At 43.4% G+C, this 19,729-nt stretch overlaps 1 protein-coding gene across 5 annotated transcripts in view; it reads left to right on the top strand.

The window, feature by feature from the left end:
- Positions 1-19,729, top strand: part of NEDD4L (neural precursor cell expressed, developmentally down-regulated 4-like, E3 ubiquitin protein ligase) — a 272,916-nt gene that overhangs the window by 227,166 nt on the left and 26,021 nt on the right. For 4 of the 5 annotated variants that reach the window (XM_006837521.1, XM_006837523.1, XM_006837520.1 and 1 more), the window contains 4 exons: positions 6,828-6,905; positions 8,279-8,333; positions 16,423-16,481; positions 19,451-19,516. In XM_006837521.1, coding sequence (XP_006837584.1) covers positions 6,828-6,905; positions 8,279-8,333; positions 16,423-16,481; positions 19,451-19,516 — 258 coding nt within the window. Of the gene's footprint in view, positions 1-6,827; positions 6,906-8,278; positions 8,334-16,422; positions 16,482-16,831; positions 16,835-19,450; positions 19,517-19,729 lie in introns of all 5 variants that reach the window. The other variant, XM_006837519.1, reaches the window with a different exon arrangement.

A 19,729-nucleotide genomic window follows, 5' to 3' on the forward strand; every position in this document is an offset into this window, starting at 1 on the left:
GGTGCTTTTGTTGGGAGTAAGTAAGGGATGCTCCATATTGCTAGGACTTTTTTTTTTTTTTTTATCTTACTGAATTTTATTTAAATAATCATTTCCCACACTTTTACATGTTAGTTACAAAAGCATCAGTAAGGGGATGACAAACTGCAGTCCCGTCCCGTCCCGTCCCATCTGTGTCTCCACCTCCTCACACTCCTGCTCTTGTGTTGCTAAATACAGGGTGCTTGTTTTGTGTATTCTGAAAATACAGATAACCCCACATTTGCCAGCTCACAACATTGCTCACACTACAATTCCGTGAGACCGATTGCATCGATCGTGGTGTACGGTCATCACCAGTGTCCTTAGTCAGATTTAAATGTCACTGCTCACATCTCCTGACATTTTGTAACTTTACTGGGAAGTAGAAACTTAGTTTGAAACCTTTGTCTGTTTCTTTTTGCATTTTTGTTATTTTCCTGCCTTCTTCGGGTTTGTTCCTCGAGTTAATACCGTCCTCATCAGGTTTGTAGTTGGCCGCATCTCTGCTCTGTTTTCATTCTTTCCACTGTCAGTGGAGAAATGTACCAAAGGACTCTGCTTTCTCTTTCTTTGGCTGTCAATGTGATCACTGATTTTGGTGAACATTTAGTCAAAATGGGTTTTCTTTACCCCACTGCCTTTTCACGTGCCCCTGAATCATACCTGAAAAAGAACCACGTGTTGCATTAACTCGGGCAAGCAAAGATTGATCAAATGTGAAATATGATTATCTGTCATTTCCTCCATCAGTTCTTCAGTTCTTTAGCTGAATTGGTGGTTCTTTTAGTGTAACCTGTTGTTGTTGTTGTTAAGTGCTATTGAGTTGGTTCACAGTTACCATGTATGGGGTTTCCAAGGAGCAGCTGGTGGGTTTGTACCGGCCAACCTTGTGGTTCAAACTGACTTTATGGTTCAGTGCCATGTCAGTATAGCCTAGGAGTCTTTCACAACATCCCACTCCTAAGAGTCTTTAAAAAGTCAGTTGGTATTTTTCAACATGGTCATCTCTAATTTTTTAAACTGAAATAGTTTCTCTTGTGAGTTCCAAAGCTGCAGAAGGTTTATTTTCCTTGCTGCCCATAGTATAATGCAAGGTTGGTTTGAACCACAAGGTCACTCCTCGGAAACCCTATCCAGGGTCACTATGAGTTGGAACCAAGTCAACAGCACTTAACGACAATAAATTACTACCAGCTGCTCCACGGGAGAAAGATGAGGCTTTCTACTCCCGTAAAGATTTACACCCTCGGAAACCCTGTACAGGGTCGCTATGGGTCGGACCTGACTCGATGGCACTTAACAACAACAACATGTTGGGTATGGGGTTTAACTCTGTTCTCCTGTCATCTTTGCCACTTGCTTAGAACTGATGTTGTAGGAAAGTTGGCTGAGTTGGGTCACGGTCATTGGCCCAAGCTCTTTGGGCTTGCATCAGCAACAAGCTCCTGCTTAAAGTCCTATGTCTAGTGATGTATCCAGGTGGTTAGCACAGCAGTGTTGTGTTAAGGGTGAGGTGACCTGGACCGTCACTGATACTTTGTCCAAGGTCTAATGTTAACTTGGCCCTTTGAGAACTGAGTCGATAACCCAGAGTACTTCCTCTCCAAAATCCCATGGCTCTTAGTGTACAGTACGCCTCCACGAGGACATTCTTGGCATTTGAGGCAGGAATATGTCTTCTATTATGGGACATTTTATATCTCTTGTCACGCCACTGAATGCCAGCAGCCATTAGCCCCAAGTCACAGTGATACCCAAAGATGCCCTTCTTCAACCCTCAGTGAGAACCTTTCTAAAACCTCTTCCTGTTTTGAATGAATGGAGTCACCTGCCAAGAGTATGTGTCATTTATATTTGGTCACATTTGTGTAGTAAACAGATAACTAACTACTTTTAAGGCTTATGATGGCATGTAGGTTTGCTTGACTCACCTTTGAGTCTGGAGTTATTATTACAGGTGTGTGAGCAACATGAACAGTAAGTAGAGAGATGGCCAGCAGCAGCTCTTTGAAGAATATAGTAAGAGAAGATCGACTTTTAAGCGTTTTTTCTCAGTGACAAAGAACCAAGGTCCTCCTGCCAATATACCCATTTCTGTAATTGCAGATCCTTGGCCAGAAATCGGAGCTCCAGGAATGTGGGAGAAGTACTATAAAACTAGGTGGATTAGTTCGTGGAGCCACCGTGGCTTGCCAACATAAGCTATGATATGAGTAATGTGAACTAGCTTAGTAATCAAACCCCCTTACCTTTTCACAGCCTTTCATGGCACACACAACCACAGCCTAATTGTGATGGGAGGATTTTTATTTGAAATTGCACTGTCTTTCTCTACTGCTTCCAATGTTGCTGAATGAAGCCAGGTTTTAGTTTCCACGTGGCCCTTTTTTACCCATATGTTTGGTATTGACTAATTTACTAATTCAAGTTTTTATATGTTTCAAAAACTTGTTGCTGCCTCTGTTACTAAAAATTCTTAGATAACCTTTGGGAATCCCACAAGTGACTAACCTCTTTCCTGAACTCAGAATGCCGCTGCAGCTGCCCATCTCTTCCAAACAGAACTTGTACTGAATGCGGACCATGGACCACTGACTCCGGGCACGTGCTTTATTTCAACAAAGACAGGGACCCGTGTAGGAATTACCAAGATCACTTTCATCTTAAAATCTGTTTTGAGTTGACTTACGGATTTGCCTTGTTTGCCTTTTAAAAGAGCCAGGGAACAAACAGCTATTCTTAGATTTGAGCATCCTAAGAGAAAAAGTAAACTGATGTGACCGGTTGGAAATAATGAAAATCCTTCCGATCCCATTAGAGCCCTAGTGACATGGTGGGTTAAGCATTGGGTCGCTTGCCCCAGGGTTGGCGGTTCAAACCCACCAGCTACTCCATAGGAGACCGATGAGGCAGTTTGCTTCCTTTAATATCTATGAAGGTCTTAGGGAACAGTTCTACTTTGTCGAAATTGGCTCATAGGTTTGGAGTCTGAGTTTTGGGGGTTATTTTCCCCTCCATCAGCCTGGGTGCTATTGGTTCCTGAAACCAATACTCAGGAGCATGAAGGGAGTCAGGCCCAAACTCCCCTTGTCCTCATTGATCAAGGAAAATCCACTGTAGAGTTGATTGAATCACGGGCTTCCCCACATACTCAGGATGGAATCAGCGTGCCAGGAGTCTGCGTGGAATAAAGTCTGGCAGCATCAGGTCAGCTGGACTCTGTCCCAGCCTGGACCAGGTGACAGACATGGGGTGACAGGTTCTTCACCTGCCCACCCCCTGCAGAGGGCACAGAGATGTGAATACTAGTCTAGTCAAATCTTTCCCAGGACACTGGCTTATTTTGTAGCCAGAAAGATAAGATCTTAATTAATTGGTTCCACATTTGTGTTCTATCCACATCCTAACTAATAAAACTCTTTGTAGCCCAGAGGTGACTGTGGGCCCCCTCCTGAGTAATAAAGGAAAAACAGTTGGTTTTGAACCATTTACTATTCAGATAGCGTTTATGTTTTAGATTGCTTTGTTAGGAAACCTTTTTTGTTATTTTTCTTATGCTGATTTTTGCCTTCCGTTTAAAAATACTTGTTTAACTGGATTGAGGGAAGCAATGTGTAGCTACAGAGTGCTACTACTATGCTGAGTTGTTGTTGTTGTTAAGTGCCTTTCCATGACTTTGTGTAAGGTTTCTGAGGAGCAGCTGGTGGGTGTGAACCGCTGACCTTGCGGTCCAGTGCATCGTCACACCACTAAGGAAAGGAACGAGAAAGATTGAGTATGTTTTTCGTATCCCATCATTTCTGCCCATATCATTGGAGACCTCGTTACTTCAGCTAATGCTCAGCCCTGCAATTGTCCCTAACTTAAATGGGGCTTTGGCCATCACTTCACCACCTGCTCCCTCAGCTGCCCAGGTGCCTGCCTCCTGGGATTGCCGGGAGGGCTGGATGGGAGGGTGAGACCCAAGCTTGATGGATGGCAGCAACTGCACTTGTTCTAATTACTGGGGGAAGAATAAAAGAAGACGACCCCTCAGGGCCTCTGATGCTCCCATTCTGCAAATTCTGGGTTTCTGTATACACCCATCTTAGCTGACCTGTGAAATTTTTTGTCTTTTTCATGCCCTTTTTCCCCACCCCCAGCATTTGTCTGTAATTTCTTTCTTGCTTTTTTTTTCTCTAAAGCTTCAGCTTTTTACCAAAAGTGGTGGTTAACTGTCTTTCATCAGAGCCTCATCAGAACCTGTGTGTGATTGGTCTCTAAGCATGGCCAGCCTTGCCTATGGCAGGGAACCCTACAGCCTTCTCTGGATAGCAGTCCAGGCTTTCTCTAAACCTGTTGGCCAGTGGTCATGTAGGGTATAGCTCAGAGTCCATTGAGCAGGTAGCTTTTGTGACATTCAGTGCTTTAAGCTTTTCCTCTGCCTGCAATTAACCTGTCACAATTTTTTTGTCTAGTTTTGGGTCCTTCTAAACCCTATACTTATGAAGTCCTGGTGTGGCGCTGTGGTGTGCACCAGACTGCAGAGCTGTTTGAGCTGCAAGGTCGATGTCAAGCTCACCTGCTACTCCTCAGAAACCCTATACAGGTTCACCATGGGTCAGATTCGACTCGATGGCACTTAACAACAACAAGCCGTATACTATAGGAGCTCTGGTAGTATAGTGGTTACAAATCAGGCTGCTAATCTCAAGGTCAGCACCTAGAAACTACCAGCGGTTCCACTGGAGAAAGATGAGGCTTTCTGCTCCCATAAAGATTTACAGCCTCAGAAACCCTATGCTGGGTGGCTATGGGTTGGAATCGACTCGATGCACTTAACAACAACAACAAACCCTATACTTGAGTCCTGGTGTGGCACTGTAGGTTAATGTGCTATACTGCAAAGCCGGTTTGAACCACAAGATCGGTGGTTCAAGCTCACTAGCCGCTCCTTGGAAACCCTATACAGGGTTGCTATGGGTTGGAACTGATTCGACAGCACTTAACAACAAACCCTATACTGAAGTCCTGGTATGGTGCTGTGGGTTAATGTGCTGGACTGTAAGGTTGGCTCGAACTGAAAGGTCAGCAGTTCAAGCTCACCAGCCACTCTTTGGGAACCCTATGCGCGTAGGGTTGCTATGAATCAGAACCAACTAGATGGCACTTAACAACAACAATATACCCTATACTAGGACTCCTGGTGTGGTGCTATAGAATCAACACTGGACTGCAAACCACAAGGTCAGGAATTCAAACCTACCAACTGTTCTTGGAAATTCTACACAAGCTTCCTGTGAGTTGGCATCAACTCGACAGCTCTGAGGAACAATAAACCCTATACTGGAGCTCAGTCATAGGGTAAGCACTGAATTTCTGACCACAAGGTCTGTGGCTTAAGCCCACCAGCCACTCCACAGGAGTATTTTCTGCTCCTACAAATATTTAAAGCCATGGAAACCATATTCAGAGTCTGTATGAGTTGGAACCCACTCACCAGCACTTAATAACTACCCAGCAAACCGTATACAAACTCCTGCTAGAGCGCTGTCAGATAAGCATTAGACTATGAACCACAAGGTCAGCCACTCAACCCCACTAGTTGCTCCTTGGAAAGCCTGTATAGGGTATCCCTGAGTTAGAAGCAACTCAGGGACACTTAACAACAACAAAATCTACTTAGCATATCCGTCTGCACTGTATGTGTTCTAGTCACAGTGGATGCGTCCACCTTTGTAATAATGGGCCTGTTTTTATGCCTGCACTTTCTCCCTTAAGAAATATGTTAGTAAGTTTCAGGGTCAGTGCTTATGGTAAATTGTTGGAGCCATTGCTAACAAAGGTGATTTGTTTTTGTGTGATTGTTGCAAAAGTCTATGTTTCTATCCAGTGATACAACTGGTTTACACTGCTGGCTTGGAAAAATCTTGCAGTAGGAAGCTTTTTGGTAATTTAAGAGTAGCAGAGGTTTTGATACAGCTGATTGAATCTAATCAAATGTAATCTATGATAACGATTTTTCCTCCCTGTAATCTAAAGTTGGCAATGTGTTGTGCTGAGCTTTGTCATTTATTTCCTAACCTTTTGAGTTTAAAGATAAAGAATTTCTGAGTTAACGTTGCATTTCTGTTGGGCCTGAATAAGTGAGAGGTGGGTAGATCCATTGGATGGATCTTCATTCTCTCTGAAACTGTTTCCTCATCCAAAGAAACAGAGACCCAGTGCCCAGCCTCCTAGGAGGGTCATGGCAAGACTTTCATCAATGATAACACATCTACTATGTCACAGCTTTAAAATGTGACCTAAATGAGGATCTCGGTCAAGTTCTCGGGTAGGGTGTGTGATGTTACATGCTGAAGCCAACTGTATCTGGGAAAGCTGCGTGTCTCAGAAGCAGAGCAGATACAAACTCTCAGAACATATAGGAAGAGCTCCAAACATGGTCCTTCTCCCGGGTGTGGAGGAGAACCCACCTTCCCTGGTCCCCTCCATCCAGGTTTCCATAGTAACATCATTTCAGAGCCCCTCTTTGTTTTCACCTGTTCAAGGTTTCGAGGGTGGAAATAGTTAACCTTATGTTGATTTCGTTTGTACTCTCCCCCTTTCCCCAAGGCCAGAAAGAAGAGTAGAATCTTAGTGGAGTCAGCCAGGCTTCCTGTCAAGAGCAGAAAGATGGGCTCTTCCCTTCCTCATGTAGGCAGGCATGTACCTCCATGCCCAGCAACCCTTGTTGCCTGGAACTCACAGCTCCAGTAGGGAAGGAGCCAGTAATTGCCACGGTTAGTCCCACTTAACATCATCTGCCCTCTGCATTATTGTTGCAGGAAGATCCGCGCCTGAAGTTTCCGGTACATATGCGATCCAAGGCGTCTTTAAATCCCAATGATCTCGGGCCTCTTCCTGTGAGTACATTGAAGGCACGTGGGCCTATCCACCAAATGTTGATGGAGTTCCCTCTGGGTCTTCTCTTTCTTCAGGCTTCTCGGTCCCATTGGCCTGTATTTCTTTATAGAGTTGGGTGTTGGGTTGAATTTTAATAAGATTCAAGGTTCATACAACACCCAGTACTATAAAAGATGTGTCAGAATTGCTAGATGCAATAAGTAGACCTTGTAACTAGCATGTGTATGAGACATTCTCTACAGTTGGCTACTTACACAGCACGCGTTTATTTAAAAGCTTAGCAACCACTGAGTCCCATCCACATTGCTGATTTAGTTGTAGGAACAAAAATAATTAAAACAGTGGGAGAAAAAGGCATAAGCAGAAGGTTGCTATAAGTCATTTAGCCTGTAGATATTTTAAGAGATTTTTTTTTCCCCTTGTTGGTGACTCTTTATAAACTCAATTTCTTATTCACATATATATCAGTTTGTTCTTTTGGGGGCCTGAGTGGGAGTTCAGCTATTTACTCTGAAGTGAATTTTGAATGAAATTTTCACCATCTATCCCTGTTTGAAAATAAAGCCTTACTGGGCTCTAAGACTATTTTTAAATGGAAGGATACTGGGAATTATTTTATTGTTGTGTTTGTTGTTTTGCAATAATGAACTTGCAGAACCTTTATGCTTATACTCTGTGGTAGATGGATGGAAAATTGGAAGATTTATTCATCACACCTAGCAACTAACTCTCTCTGACTCTGTTAGTGTCCTGGGTCTTGGTGGGGAGTGCAGATAGTAAGCTGATTCATGGACTTCAACCTAAGAGCATACCAGCCTTGCCTGGAAAAAGACATCCAGATCTATTTAGTTCCTGAGTTTGAAAAGTGGGAGTTCAGAATAGGGAATGCCAGAATTCGGTTGTTCAGCCACCTGATAGCAATTTACATACAGTGAGTGTTATAACAGTTCTGTATGACTGGTCCTTCCCTTCCCTTTAATACTCTCTAAAGACTGATTTCGTTAAATGAGTTCCTCAGCCTTAAACTCAACTGTCTCATGGTCTGCTAAAGCTGCTCTTTGAAATAGGGACCAGCTTCCTGCTTCTCACATAATGAGTATCTCACATGCATCTGAAACCTCTGAACATCTGCCAAGAGTCCTGCCGATGTTGTCATGAGTTAAGTTGAAATGTTTGTATTTAGTGTATTTGAAATGTACAAAACATGCCGAGGAAAGAAGAATAAAAAAGCATCCTGGAGTTCAAAATGTTGCCTTTGTTTTGGGAACTGCCAGCTAACAATTTTTTTCATATTCTTTCTCCACCTCTTTCTCTCTCTCCCTCCACCACCACTTCCCACCCCGCTGTCTCCCCCACTCCTCCCCAATACTAGCCTGGTTGGGAAGAAAGAATTCACTTGGATGGCCGAACGTTTTATATCGATCACAGTAAGTAGATGTAGTTCTGTTCACACAGGCCCTGCAGGTGGTGGGGTGGAGGAATCCAGGTGTTGTGCTGAAAGCATTGTAACTTTACTCTTTGTTCAGGCAGCCAGGTGTTATGTGGAGAGAGTGGCCCCCGAGACTCAGTGCCCTCGTACGGTACTGTGCTTTACCCAGTTTGCTTTAAACCAGCTCATCAAGCTTTCACCCAAGCTTGTGGCCTATTAACGTTTCCTGTCTTTTTTTTTTTTTTCTTTAATTAAAAAAAAGAAAATCTTGGTTGATGCCCCTTGATTTTTGTGCTTTTAATGAATACACTCGTAATAGAAAATAAGATTAGAAATGATGACTTAGTCTCAAATGGATTTGTGAGCAGTGCTTGAAGCTTCTGATGTGTTCAGATGTCACTGCCGTAAAAACGCCCATCCTAACCTTATTTTCTATTCGGAGCATGTTTCCTTGCACCCAACACACTAATATATCTGTGGTTCCTTTCTTGACATTGTGGTGGTATTTTTACTGTGTAGACGTTTGATCCCACACTATGAATAAGTGTGTGGTTTCTTATTTAAACTAAAAGTGAAAACTAATCAAGATTTGCTTTCAGCCAGTGTTTTGTTTTTGTTTGTGTCTTCCTCCTCCTCTTTTGAAGTAGCAAGCCCTTCAGGGGTTCCTATTTGTTTGTATCTTTGACAATTTCTGAAAAGGTATACTCAAAAGAGGGTTTCAGTAGACTTGAGGTTCCAATGATGCATGTGGTTGAGTAACAATCCAGTTTGTTCCCATCTGGTTCAGAAGCAGGACATCTGGACCCAGTTCCCACATTTTCTTACTAAACAAAAGCACACTGGTGAGAAGTCAGACTGTGAGGCGCCCCCATGGGAGGGAGCGTGTCACCATCTTAGAGCCCTGGTTCCTCTTCCAGGTGTTCTGGAGGGCTGACCTTCACATCTGGCATAGCAAGAGGCTCAGAAGCTAAACCACAAACAGAGAACCTAAGTGCCTTTAGCGAGAGGGTTGTCTTCTGGGTTAAGTTGGCCTTTTCAAGGTATAGAGGCTTAGTTCTTCTTGTTGATCAGTAAAATACTGATGTACTTCCTCTCCCTAAATTTTACAGTGAGCATGACGTTGCTGACATGGAGCGTGCTTTAAAATGTTATGTGCTTGCCCCACTTTCTCGTCTTAATGAGCTAGTCATCGTATCTTACCAGAGCTGGTGCAGATTACGAGAGGGGCTAGACTCTGATATTTTCTTAAAGCCAGGTCTGGAGCGACAGCATAAGCCTGGCCTGCACCCACAGGGATCACACATAGGATGACATCACGTTCTGCTTGGTGGTCTGATGCTTAAGTCAGCCTCAGAAGAACTTGAAAGATTCTGAATGCACCACACTAAGCTATAAACAGGAAAACTACCATTGCAGAGGGCTGGGTCCAGTTTGTACATGAGAAACCAAACAAATTGCGGGCTGGTCCGTGAGTGGCAAGCATTCATCCTCTCATCCCATTTTGCTACAAACTTTCTAAAGCACTTCCCGTAGCAGGTACTTGAGGGAAGGAACCCTGGTGGTGCGCTGGTTAGTGCCCAGCTGCTAACCAAAGTCAGTGGTTCAGATCCCCCAGCTGCTTCACAGGAAGAAGATGAGAAAGAGTACTTCTGTAAAGACGTGGTGGTGGTGTGCCGTAGAGTCGGTTACGACTCATAGTGACCCTGTATAGGGTTTCCAAGGATGTAAATCTCTATGGGAGCAGACAGCCTCACCTTTCTCCCGTGGAACAGCCGGTAGTTTTGAACTGCTGACCTTGAGAATAGTAGCCTGACTCATAACCACTATGAAACCAGGGCTCCTTCTATACAGACATATAGTCTGGAAAGTCCTGTGGAGCGGTTCTGCTCTACCCTACAGGGTCGTTATGAGTCATAATCCACTGGACAGTGACAGCAGTGGGTACAGGTGCTTGATAAATGGCAACTTGAAGGCGAACGATTCAGGAAGTGTAGAGAACATTCCAGAAAAATAGCAGCTGTGACTACTGCCTTAGACTTTCCCAGCTCGTGACTCCTGGGAGGCAGAAGATGGTTACGTGAAGTTTGTCAGCTCATGCACTGCTCCTGATTGGCGCACCACCACATCTAATCATCATTTCAGACTTTCCCCATTCCTTGTGCCCAGAGCAGTGCTGGAAACAACCTTTGGGAACTGAATGATGTGAAATAGACCACAGACAGAACCTAGTTGATCAGAGGTATACAAACCATTTGCCATCAAGTCCATGTTGACTCATAGCAACCCATGTGTGTCAGAGTAGAACTGTGTGTCCAAGTGGCTGCTATTTCAGGAGTAGACTTCCAGCCATTTCTTCCAAGGCACCTCTTGTTGGACATCAGCCAGCAGCCTTTTATATAGCAGTCGAGCACATTAATTGCATCCCAAAGACTCCAGATCTGAGCTCTACTAGTGTGATGCTGGTGATCATATACATGGAGTTTGAAATCTCCCTTTGCACAACCCTACCAGAAGGTTCTCTTAACCAGGTACAGTGTAAATTAGTTTTCCCTACACAGAAAAAGATCTGTTTAGGAAAATCGTGTTAATGCAACATTTCCATTGGTTCTCCATAGTTTGTCGTTTTCGCAATGGAAGGCGGTGAAATGGACCACAAATAAGACATCGTCTCATTTCTTTCCATTTCCCCCAAATTCAGTCTGTGAAACATACAGAAGAGCGACCTTATAAAAAGGCTTTGTCAGGCTGGCCAGGTACATTCCAAAATAGATTTAAGAATTTCCTAGTGGAGAATGTTTATGAATTTCCTTTTCTTCATGATGGAACCTCTCTTTCTAAACCATTTGCTCACATCCAGTTCTAGAGAGATCTATCATCTCATGGCAGAGGGTAGGGACTAGGCCAAACTATACTTGTGCCATTTAGTATGGAGAGCTGTCATCTCAGAATTACTGAGTCATCCTCTCTCCAAGTCTAACTGGATGTATGTTTACGCAGGATGGTGCAGTGTCTTCATTAGATAAATGTCACCTTCTGGGAAGTCAGCCTCTGACTCATGGAGCTCCCATGTGTGACTGTATAGAACTAACCCCAGAGTTTTCAAGAGCCCTTGTGTGGTGCTGTAGGATAAGCACTGAATTACTAACGTTAAAGTTGGCAGCTCAAGCCCACCAGCCAGTCTCAGAAGCCCTATCCAGGGTTGCTATGAGTCAGAACCAACTTGATGGTACACACAGCAACAATCCTGGAAGCAGTTCACCAGATCTTTCTGCCACAGAGCCGCTGGGTGGTTTTGAACCACCAACTTTTAGATTAATTACAAGCTGATAGGTTCCAAACTGCTTGCACTACCCAGACTCTTAGGTGATTTTTTATTCCCTGCTTCATGAGCTTTTTTTCAGAAGGTAGATGTTTTCAAGATCAAAAATGCCCAAGCATTGTAAAGATCTGATTTCAGAAGGGATCAACAGTGACTATTAATCATGTCCAACCATTGTAAAGATCTGATTTCAGAATGAATGAACAGTGACTATTAATCTCCTCTTCAGACTCCTTGATTCATTAAATTAGCTCCTGTGTCTCTGATTTGATGTAAAGATTTGATGTAAAATGTTGGACAGACCTGAAGGTGAATCTCTAGCTCTCTTAGGAATGATGTCATTCATTTTTAAATCAGACCAGTGGCTGAGTAGTTGGCCACAGGCATCTTGTATACTAACTAGGGGACACATTAAACGTCACTGTTTTAAAGTTCCATTTTCATCTTTTCTACTGATGAGCTTAGCAAACCAGTCAAGAGAAGCTCAACTGAGCTTCTCATTATTCTCCTTCCTGTCCCTTGATGTGAAATATAACATCTAAAACCCTAAAAAAATTCCAGTTCCAAAGTTCAAAGGGGAAAATTGGTAAGCGTCTACCATATGTTTCTATTTTGACAGAACTTAGCTGAAAAATTGATCTTTATTGTAACCACACAGAATTGTGTATGGTTTTGAAAGCTTTTATTGTTTTAAAAGAACTTTAGTTCCGCTACCAGCGTCATTCAATCTTTAAAAGAAAACAGAAGGGTATTAAGGTCTGTTCCATACTGGGAACTATATTAAATGGGGGAGAAGGGACCACAGTATTGACTATAATGCACAGTAGTCCCTGCCCTGGAAAGACTTGGAATGTTCATAGGCATTGTAAGTGCTGTAATTGAGGAGGGAAATGAGCCAGTCGTCATGTAGCAGCAGAAGGACATTATGCTTTCTTGGGAAAAGGTTGGGCACCAGGAGTGGAAAAGAGGATGCAAGAACCTTACAGATGGAGATCCGTGAGGCAAGCACAGTGAAGAGTGATTCTAGGTGCAGAGAAACACGTGCAGGTTTATGAATATGAGAGGATTATACTGTGTTCTCCTGGTGTGGCGCTGCAGGTTAATGTGCTGCACAACAAAGTCAGTTTGAACTGCAAGGACGGTGGTTCAAGCTTACCAGCCGCTCCTCGGACACCCTATACAGGGTCGCTATGAGTCAGAACCGACTCAAGGGCACTGAACAATGCCAACATATTGTGTTCTCAGAAGTGCGGCATTGTCACGAGACAAATGGTCCAGTGAGAAAGGCAGCAGTGGTAAACTGCAGGGCACACAGGTCCAATCATAGTGTCTGCTAGGTCTGGGAACTCGGTGCCTACTGAAACGCTGCCAGGAGCTCCAAGGGACTGTCCAGAGGGGACTGGCAATGGTCCTTTGTTCTCTAGAAAGGTCTTTTCAGTAGAGCTGCAGAAAGAGTGAGTGGGACTGGGGGCAGCAGAGCCTGGAGCATAGGTCAGGTGGAAGAGGGAGCGCTCAGGAAGCCTCAGCAGAGGGGCGTCATGAGAAAGGGTGGAAGAGCCTAGCTGAATTCCTGACTCAGACACCAAGTGCAATGTAACATTTTGGAATGTAGAATTACTCCCACAATTTTTGGTCTGGGGCAGTTCTGGATTCTGTTTTGGTGGATTTGGGTTTGAAGTGCATCAGGGAAATCTGTGTTCAGATCGTGTCTAGTCTGGTTCGGGTCTGATCGGAAGATCCGGGTGTCACTCATTTTCTGCTTTGATGACGTGACCCAGTCAATATGGTTATAAGCCAAGTTGGTACATACATAAAAGCCCAGTTTTTGCTCAGCATATTATGTTTCCTGTACTAGCGTGTTTTTTCTGTTTTTCATTAAAAGTCTTCAGTTTCCAAGGTAAGGGACTGAAAATGCCTTTTGTTTCCATCAAGGCACTCTCAAGTAATTGAGACATTCCACATACCTTCTCCAATGGTGTGTGAGCAAAGTAAGAGTTCTACACTCCGCCTGTGAGGAGGAAGCTTTATTTTTCTTCATTTCTGCCTTAATTAAAATAACATTGCCAAACATTTTTAAGGAGTTGTTATGGTTATAACCAAATCCATTTGTTATTCTTACCAGCTCATTTACAAAGATATCCAGGATCTTGACAGAATCCATTTTCTTTATTTTTCAAACAAATCATTTCTTGCCAAATCAGAAGCTGAGTATCAGCCTGTGCATCTATCTATCTGCCCTTACATGTAAGCCATATGCCCCGCTGTGCAGTGCAAAGCTGCTATGTCCAGTATCCTTTGTCCTTTTTCTTTTTAAGTTTTTATTGTGAATTCGGTGAAAGTTTACAGGGCGCAGATCATCAGTTTTACATACAACAAATCATACACCTTATTTCATTACAATGGTTATAATTCCCTCCTTGTACCATCAGATAACAGTATTTCTCTCTGTTCACTTTAGCTCTTTTTTTGTTGTTTTGTTTTTTAAAACACTCAGGCATATATAATAATGCAAACCACCAAAGGGCACACTCTCTGCAAGCCTGCCTCCTGGCCACCAGCTCTCAGCCCCTCTCTTTCCATGAATCTAGAGTCCTCTGCTGTTCCCTCTCTCCGTGACCTCATCTCTGTCTCCATCTCTGGTGTTGCTGCTTCTCTGGATAAGGTCCTGCATTCTGCTTGTGCTCTTCTCCCTTGATGGTCCTAGGATCCTTTGTTTCTGGACTGTAAGATTAACTACTCCCCCATTTTTATTACGAAACTTCTACCTTTACAATTGTGACAGTCACAATTAGTCATGATAACAATTACTATTGAGTCGTAAGAATCTTAACCCCATCTCTTTTAACCAGACTCATCTAGACAAAATGAAAACTATTCAGTGGGGACTCTATCTTCCCACACACACTCTTAAACTAAACTCCCTCCTAAAACCTTGTAAGCCAGTCACTTCATGCCTTTATCGCCCCCTCATTTTAGGTAACCAACGGCTAAGTTGCCGGTCCCTATCTACCCTGCGTACAGAGGGGATAGCATTGATACTTGATGTGAAGACTCCTTCCCTCTCTGTTGGTATTTACAGTAACTACCTCCATGAGTATAGGTCAGGTTCATCAAATTGCAGCAATTTACCCTTATTTACTTTATCAAAAAAAAAAAATTTTTTTTTCCCTTTGTCCTTTTTGTTTTCCATTTTACCTGCTTAGATTTTTTTTTTTTTTGAGAGAAAGATGCCAGATGGCAGCGCTTTTTATGGTATTATTTAGCACACATAGAACTCAAAAATAGACTGTCTCTTCCTTTTCTTCGCTGTGCAGCCTGGCCTTGGGATGGGTGACTCTGATGGCCAGCTGGGCTGCTCTTTCCACCACGGCTTTGTGGTCCTTGGAGGAGACGTTATGCACAGTCTCTGCAGAGTCAGATTTGTTGTGCAGCAGCACCTCCTCCAGCTCTTTGACATTGTGGACCAGGAACTTGCAGAAGCCGCTGGGCAGCATGTGTTTTGTCTTCTTGCTGCTCCCGTAACCAATGTTGGGCGTTAAGATCTGGCCCTTCAATCTTCAACGCACCCTGTTGTCATTGCCTCTGGGCTTGTGCCAGTTATGCTTAATTTTGACATTACGATCTGATTGGTGCTGGATGAACTTCTTGGTCCTTATTTTGATGATCTTGGGCTTCACCAGGAGTCTGAGGGCAGCCATGATGCCGGTCAAGTTGGCCGCCTCCTCCGTAGGCAGTGCAGAAGAAGAGAGAGGGGAAGCTACCTGCTTAGATTTCCTAAAACTCCAAAAAAGAACGCTTTCTTTTTCCCTCCCTTCCACTCCCCCACACAGATAGAGGAGTCCATGGGCTCTCTTTCTGCACATTCACAGCCCCAAGTGAGCCCCGGCAGCTCTTGTTCTGTCATCATCTGCACCACTGTCTGTAGGTAATGTGGAACCTTCTAGGTGACACAGACTCATTTAGGAGAGACAGAAAACCACCTCTAGCCAGCTTGATCACAAGGGAAACCTTTCTCTAGAATCTTCCTTTGCTATAATCGAAGTCTCATTTTTTGGAAACTTCCTTTTGTTTCCGTGTGTATGAGTGATGCACACAATGGAGTGTCCATGTGATGCATGTGGGATTCTTGACTGAAAATAAAAAAAGTGGTTTTCAGAGGTAGAAGTGAGGGACAGAGCATTTGTAAAGAGAAAAGAGCCTGTGAACCTTTCTTGGGGGTTAAGGCTTCTCATGCCTTTATTTGGTGTGTGTATGAGTGACACACATCGCGTTGTGCCCGTGTGGTGGATGTAGGACTCTTGATTGGAAAAAAACAGCAGTTTTCAGCTCAAGAAGTGAAGGACAAAGCATTCAAAATGAGGAAGATTTTGTGTGTGTTTTGTGAACCTTTTGGAGGGAGTAAGTCTTTTTATGCCTTTTTCCCTTTCTTTCTCCAGTGTAATGTAAAACAAGTTCAAGTTATAAATCCTTGAAAGAACAGGGGTTTGTAATGGAAATTTTGGCAGGCTGCCTGCCAGCACCAGTGTGAATAGGTTTTCTTTTGGTGTGCACTTTGTTGTTGTTTTTTAAACTAAGCAAAATGCAAAGGGTTGGCTGCGGAGAGTACAAAAGTTATTTCTAACCCTAAAATAATACATTGTTACCTTATTTGGGGGTGGGGGGTAGAACTTAGTGACACCTGGGCAGATTTTGAAGAATCCAAACCATTTTTTGTTATCCATAGAATGTCTGACTAATGTGCTGATTTTTGTTTTTAATTAATTTTCAGATAGCAAAATTACTCAGTGGGAAGACCCCAGACTGCAGAACCCAGCTATTACTGGTCCGGTCAGTATGCTCTTCAGTATAATAACCTGGTTGTGTCTGAGAATGCTTTTCGTGTATGATACTATTAATCCACCTGGGGATAGGTGGAATCACACTGTGTAATAGTACTCCCCTCTGCTCCCTCCAGATGAGGTACTGAAGCATATACCTTTGCATGGAGTGCTCAGTTATTAAAAGAGCTAATGGTAGCAGAAATAAACATTTTCTTCTCTCCTTTATTAAGAGTGGGATAAATTAATGTTTAAAATTCCCTCCTGTCCTTTGGATATGAAAGGACAGGAGGAAATTTTAAACATAATTTTTATTTATGTTTAAATAAAACACACACACACACTTATGGTCTTGGACAGAAGGTAAATTTCCTTGTAACATTCCTGGGGTGGTCAATAGAACTGTTTGTCATCTTTTCAAATGTTAGATGTTGAACATGGAACTCTTTCCTGGATTCCCACCACAGAGACTATGAGCCAAGTTCTCTGTCCTCCTGGGAGGATGAAAGCCCAGACCCATAAGGTCCTATCTAGACCCAACAAATCAAAGCCAGACCCACTGCCATGGAGTGAGTCTCTTCGGACTCATAGCAATCCTCCATAGGGTTCCTGAGACATTAAATCTTTACAGGAAGAGACAGCCTCATCTTTCTCCCGCGTATCTTATTTCTTTAACGCTGATCTCTTCTGCTTCGGAAATATTAGCTACGGGTTGCTACATCATTTTTACACTTGTAGGGAGAGGAGACCTTCTCTGGCAGCTCTGTAGAGCGATGTTCTTTATGTAACAAACAAGCATTCTGAAGAGTGCATGTACATATTGCTGTCACGAACATGACCTCCTGTTTGGTAACACTTTGTACTTTCCCAAGAACTTTATATCAGCTCATTTGAAGTTCTCCACAGCCCCCTAAGGAAGCCAGGGCAGATGCTGTTATCACCAATTTTTCAGTGACTCAGACAAGCTAATTGTGTGGCCGAAAGTCCCAGCAAGTCAGACCAGGGCAGGAGCCCCGGGTAAGCTGGTATGACCTCTCTCCACATCAGCATGAGCCCTGCCGTGAGAGCATCAGGACAGGCGTGAAGACCTTTAGTGCCAACTTGGACAATAAAATCTGGTTTTCATTTTGTACAACCCCACCTTCCCAAAAAGTACATTTAATACAAAGCTAAAGAGCTTTTGGAATCCTGGTGTGGTGCTGCGGGTTAATATGCTGGACTGCAATGTCAGTTTGAACCTCAAGGTCAGTGGTTTTAGCTCACCAGGTGTTCCTCAGACACCCTATACAGAGTCACTATGAGTTGGAATTGATTGTTGTTGTTAGGTGCCGTCGAGTCAGTACCGACTCATAGCAACCTTCTGCACAGCAGAACGGAACACTGCCCGATCCCGGGCCAACCTCACCACTGTTGCCACACTTGAGTCCATCGATGCTGCCACCTCTTTTTCTCTGACCCTCCACCTTACCAAACATGATATCCTTCTAGACAGCACTTAATAATAACAACAAAGAACTTTAATTAACAGACATAATTTTGATTTCCCCAGTAGCCTTATTTTACAAGTTCAGTTGTATACAAGAAAGTAATGCCAGGTTTTCAAGAGAGGACAAGTCACTTGGTGGATTCGATACATGGATAATCGAATATGTGTCACTCGTTCTCAGCCGAGCCTCTGCTCTCTCATGTTTGTTCTGTAAGTGGCTGTGGAACCCTTTTAGGTGAAGCGTAATAAAAGCCTGCTTTTCTTATTCCTTCCTAAGAACTACCTCCAGGGAGAAAAGATGAGAACTGGAGTAGGATAATGAGTTTTCAACTTGCATACGTCCTTCCTCAGAAAAGAGGTCAGAAATATCTCAGCATCTGCTTGTCCCACCCACATCTTGTCCGCACTCAGCAGATCGCAAATCAAGCGAGGGGGGACGGTTGTCACAGACGGGGGACAACCTTCAGAAATATGTTCCTTGAGAAGTTTGTCATTTAAGACAATTGGATCTGTAAACACAGTGATAAATGTTTAAGCATTTTTTCAACATTGTCAGGAGAAATAAATACAAGACTCTAAGAAATGAAAGAGAAAAAATTTCAGTTCAAATTCTTGTGTTTGACTGTGAAGAAACTCCTAGTGGAGAGGAGAGAGGGTCTGTCATCCAGCACACCCATTATCATTCAGCCAATGAAAACACAGGGCGAGCCTATAGGAAAGAGTACAACTGTCCCATAGGATTTCCAAGGCTGTAAATCTTTGAACACAGACTGCCGCATCTTTTTCCCATGGAGCACTTGGTGGGTCCAAACCTCCAGCCCTTCAGCTAAGCATGAGCACTTAACCAGAGGTCTCCTAGGTTCGTTCACAGAGTGGTTGTAATATTGTGCCCTAGAGTTTGAGTTTTTTAGGGCTGGAGTCTTGGTTGTGGTGCTAAAAGATAAGCATCAGACTGCTAACAGCAAGGTCGGCAGTGCCAAACACCAGCAGTTCCATGGGAGAAAGATGAGACTGGCTGCTCCTGTTAAGATTTATAGAAACCTTTTTTGAGTCAGAATCGGGTTGGGTTTGACAGTGGGTTGGGTTTGCTTGGAGCCGGCATGGTTATACGATGAAAGGAAATTGTTTCTTCCGCTGAATCCCCCATCACTGTTCTTACATCAACCAAACACGCTCCCTCCTGCTGCAGTGAACATTGGTCTCCAGGTATCTGTATTGAGTCCCTATTTCCAGTCCTTTGGTATATGCCTGCGTGAGCACTTTCTTGAATATCAGTGTAGTTGTTTTCAGGAGTGACAGCCCCTTCCCGTCCTGACTAGTCCCACGGAGTCCTAGGACTCTCCTATGTGCATGTATAAACATTGCCCACAGACAGTATGGAGAGTGAGAAATTAAGGTTGATGAAGCCTAAGCTACTTGGTGTGTTGGCTCAGTCTGTGGAAAATCTCAAGCGTATAGTTTGCATTTTTTATATCTATAAACTTCTCTTCCAGGCTGTTCCATACTCCCGGGAATTTAAGCAGAAATATGACTACTTTAGGAAAAAATTAAAGAAACCTGTGAGTATTCATGTTTTCCAAAAATGTCTTCATCATTTATTGTGTCCGCCAAAGTTACCTCAGGGAGAGCAAAGTGTTTGCCACTTTTATTTGTAAACTAAAAACTTTCCTTCCTGATTTCACTGCCCTTTGATCCACCAGGATCTTCCTGTGAACTTTCTTCTTAACAGAAATGGCAACTCATGGCTGGTAATTTCTTATCTGATACATTAA

The sequence above is a fragment of the Chrysochloris asiatica genome, unplaced genomic scaffold, assembly GCF_000296735.1.
Source record: "Chrysochloris asiatica unplaced genomic scaffold, ChrAsi1.0 scaffold00021, whole genome shotgun sequence".
Classification (NCBI taxonomy): Eukaryota; Metazoa; Chordata; class Mammalia; order Afrosoricida; family Chrysochloridae; genus Chrysochloris; species Chrysochloris asiatica.